The 4,583-nt window shown below is 44.7% G+C and overlaps 1 protein-coding gene across 1 annotated transcript; it reads right to left on the bottom strand.

Moving 5' to 3' along the window:
- Positions 1–329: 329 nt before the first annotated feature.
- Positions 330–4,427, bottom strand: SARC_04411 (hypothetical protein; the record flags this gene model as incomplete). The annotated part of the gene is made up of 5 exons (XM_014301768.1): positions 330–624; positions 853–984; positions 1,825–2,000; positions 2,788–3,310; positions 4,318–4,427. 5 exons carry the CDS (start codon positions 4,425–4,427, stop codon positions 330–332), a joined length of 1,236 nt encoding a protein of 411 aa, XP_014157243.1.
- Positions 4,428–4,583: the final 156 nt, after the last annotated feature.

Here is a 4,583-nt window from a genome sequence, read left to right as displayed (position 1 = left end):
TTATATTAGCCTAAGTAGTCTGTCAATGTTACATTTAGACACTCATACCGACCCGAGAGTATCCCAACCCAGAACAAGCCTTGTAGCCATGCGTGAGGTGCTCATACGCTCTTATATTAGCCTAAGATACCTGTCAGTGTTACATAGACACTCATACCGACCCGAGAGTATTCCAACCCAGAATAAGCCTTGTAGCCATGCGTGAGGTGCTCATACACTCTTATATTAGCCTAAGCTACCTGTTAGTGTTATTCCCATCTCTGTACGCCCGCGTATCCCTCTTACTTAACAGCCGCCTCCTCCTTCACGAACGCTTGTCACGGCTCACATCACATAGGCTCAGGGGTGGTCGCACTCTCGTATAGTATGTCCTCGAGCATCTCCGGCTTCAGCCACAGCACGGCCGGGTTGCGCCCGGCACAATACCGCACCTCCTTATCATAGAACAGTACACCGTCAACCCCCTTAGGCTTACCCCTGGCCGAGGCTACCTGGGTTACCAGAGCGGTGATAGCCTTACCATCACATGGCGCAGAGGGTATGGCTGTGAATCGGTAGGGGTTGTAGCGGCTGAACTGGCCAATCCCATCGGTTTCCTGCAGTTTGATTTGGATCCAAAAGAACCTGCAAGCAAGGCAAAGCGCACGGGCGGTATAAATTGTACTGTCGCTAACGTACGGAGCGCCTACATACAGTCTATAGTCCGTAGTAGAAAGCAGTGTGAACCCGAATCCTAACCCCAAAAATTTGCTCATTGGATACATAAAACCCCTATAGATGCCAGTTATAGTAATTTTGTCATAAAAGCCAATTGTCACAAAAGCCAATTATCATAAAAGCCAATTGTCACACCTGAATTCTGTGTCCGAATCATACAGCGGCTGGCCTTTCCAGCACATCACATCGAGCACATGGAAGGTCCTCTCCTGTTCGTCCAAGATGCAGTCTAGAATGCAGTACTCCTGCGCGCCCCTGCCAATAGACCTGTTCATTGGGACACACGCCAAACCACAGGGTCACTATTTTTACCCGTTTACGGTATATCTGGGGGGCAGTCAACCTATATACTAGAAGCGGATATATATCGAAGTCGATTGACTTTATCCACCCAATAAATATATACCACGTACTCGCGAGTCTCGCGTTGACAATACAGTCTATCAATATGCGGATGAGTAGACAGACACCCCACGTCGTAGTGCGGTGTGTCCACTGCTGAGACTACCTGTGCACGCTCCTAGCAAGTAGCTGATACTCACTTAGGCGGCCTATAACCTGGTTGTAGAATGAATGTTCTGCACCTGTTTCTGCACTCATTCACAGTTGTTGCTGGACACACAGCAGTCGATACACATACAGCTCACATGAGCACATACAACGATCAAATAGACATACAGCTCACATGAGCACATACAACGATCAAATAGACATACAGCTCACATGTGCACATACAACAACCAAATGCACATACAACAACCAAATAGACATACAGCTCACATGTGCACATACAACAACTAAATAGACATACAGCTCACATGTGCACATACAACAACCAAATAGACATACAGCTCACATGTGTACATACAACAACCAAATAGACATACAGCGCACATGAGCACAAACACCAACCAAATAGACATACAGCTCACATGTGCACATACAACTACCTGATGCGTACGCAGCACACTTATGCACATATCTGCCTCCAGGTAACGCCGAGTCGAAGCGTTCTATACAGTAGCCGTTGCGTCGAACCGATACACATCCAGCTCACATGTGCACATACAACAACCAAATAGACACACAGCATACTCATGCACATACCTGCCTCCAGGTAACGCCGAGTCGAAGCGTTCTATACAGTAGCCGTTGCGGCAAAACGCTCGTGTTTGGCCTTGTGAGGATACAACCATACACCTCTTGCCGATGGGGCATGTTTTCATCAACCACTCAGTGGCAAAGTCTTCAGGTTTCTCGACCATCCACTCGGAAACCATGAGCTGTGTGATGTGTTGATGCCAGGGGTATTCAGAATTCAGCAACGATTACGAACGTGTGCATTTAATACCGGATATGGGCCTGTTGATTCATCCCCAGATATGAGCATGTGGATTTATCATCCAAATACATAAGCTTGAAAATTTAGTATCAGACATGCGCTTGGTGATCCATTACCAGGTACAGGCTTGTCAAGTTGGGGGTCGTTGTAGACACTGTCGGTCCCTATAACAAATACGATGTCCAGACGCGCGCGCGCGCGCGTGTGTGTGTGTAGGTATGTTGTCAACTCACAGTATTAACTGCTCATGTAACACAGTGAGACCGATAGATCTCGGAAACTAAGCAGGCCAGTGCAACGTGGGCTTCTGCTTTCAATTCATCCTTTAGTACATCTATCCTGCACTGGTATCACCCACAGAGCACCCGTGCACTGCAGCAGACACTACCTACAACGTGTTATTGGAATGAGATGTATATACGCTGACTACAGCAAACCCTTGCTAGTACATTAGCTCATATTTCAGCCGCACTCCACCAACCTATCCTTCAACGAGACATTTAACTACAAGGCGGTATACGTGCACGCTTTCTCTGGACGTACACACATTCGTTGGTTGTACCCAAATGAGCTACACGGGCTTGAATCTCGACGTGCACACAGTGGTCGAATGCGTGGGTGGGATATACACGTGATTTGCAACACACACTTTCCTATGGAAGATCAGTAGATGCAATAGTACTAGCCTCTGAACAGTTATCGCGACACTAGTAACCATATCAACGTACCTGATCTTTATACTTGCGCTCTCTATATCCGTGAGTTTGGCTTTGTTTCGACGGTGCCATCACCTCGTCTTGGCACATCCACTTGCTGGTAGGCTGCACACTCTCATCGTCATCTCCCCTTCTCTTGGTCCCCCGTTGCCTAGCAACCCGGGCGGGTGCTGTATGCTCAATCTCAGTCTCCTCCCCTCCAATGTCGCGAACCTTCTCAGCCTCAGCTCCTCCGCCAGCTTTACACTCTCTTACACCTCCATCCCCATCCCCATCTGCCTCTGCCTCTGCATCTCGTACACCCTCCGTATCTGCTGTATTGTTCACCTCCGGTGCATCTATTATACACTCTGGTCTCCCATCCCCTGCACTTTCTCTAGGATCCTCTGTGCCTTGGGCGTGTGGGCTGTCCCCAAGTGCGATACCATGGGCCAGCGCATAGAAATCCGCGCGCCGCTCTCGCAACCGCAAAAGAAACTGTCGACGACGCTCGTTCTGACCAGTGACCGCCTGGCGAGGTTTGACAAGGCCGTATCTGGGGACCACATGCAGACATATCTCTTGTTAGGTGTGGGTGGTACAATGATTGTTAGATAACTGAGCGAAGCTGATCTCTAAAAGAATAGAAACAGGAAAGGGCTATTGGATTGAGGCTGTAGTCACAGGGGAATATCCAAGTCTCGCTTACCATAGGTAACAAAGGTTTGACCATATATATATATAGCTATGCTTCAACCGCGACAATGGTGTGACAAGGACCTGGTTTCTACCAGACATGCACCACAAACATACAGTGCCTCGCAACAGGCAGCCTAAATTCGTGTGTTCGGCGACTACACATGTAACTCATGCACCGTATCAGACGAAAACGGAGCTGTATACACCAGCCAATATAGGCCAAGTATGTACTTTGTACACAACAAGCAAAACATGTATTCGGTATACTTAGAGAAAGGTTTGCATGTTGTACGCGTTACTAAAAGTATGCCTTTTGTAAATGTCAGTGAACAGATAGGCGATGTTGGTTCCCTGCGCCACACACACATATATACCAACGAATATTGAGCTCATTCTATTTATTTAACAGAATTAAATGATCTATTTTCAAATTGTGTGGTAGAAGCGGGAGCTACGCACGTAAACCATAAGTCTAGTCTATGAATACACCTGTGGTACATGTACGCGTATACGCATATATTGAAATCTGCGGCGGTTATGCATGTAGTACATACCCACCAATATTTAACACTTCTGCTTGTACATATATAGTACACATACGCCAACACATGGGTCTTCGACTTTATGCAAAGGCTTCGGCATACATATATATATATATATATATATATATATAAATATATATATATATATGTGTGTGTGTGTGTGCTTCAGCTTGTACTATATGTCATACAAATACACCTGTACTTCAATTTCGGCTTATATATATGTAGTTTGTATACAGTTCTCTTAAATATAAATCTTTTGGCCATTACCTAAATAGTCTATATACAGTTATTTTATTGTGTAGCTTGGATAGTACCTTACCTTGGATGGGGAGCATCGGTTGAGAAGTGATCCTCTGGTGCAATTACAAACGAGGCTGCGAGATCGCTCGACAGATCGTCGATGTTGTTATTCATATCATCGTGTGACATTTTAATAATAATAATAATAATAATAATAATAATAATAATAATAATAATAATAATAATAATAATAATAATAATAATATATATATATATATATATATATATATATATATATATATATATATATATATATATATATATATATATATATATATATATATA

The sequence above is a fragment of the Sphaeroforma arctica genome (genome assembly GCF_001186125.1).
Source record: "Sphaeroforma arctica JP610 unplaced genomic scaffold supercont1.246, whole genome shotgun sequence".
NCBI classification, from domain to species: Eukaryota; class Ichthyosporea; order Ichthyophonida; genus Sphaeroforma; species Sphaeroforma arctica.
Note: the sequence above shows the minus strand (reverse complement) of the source record. Positions and strands in the feature narration are given on the sequence as shown.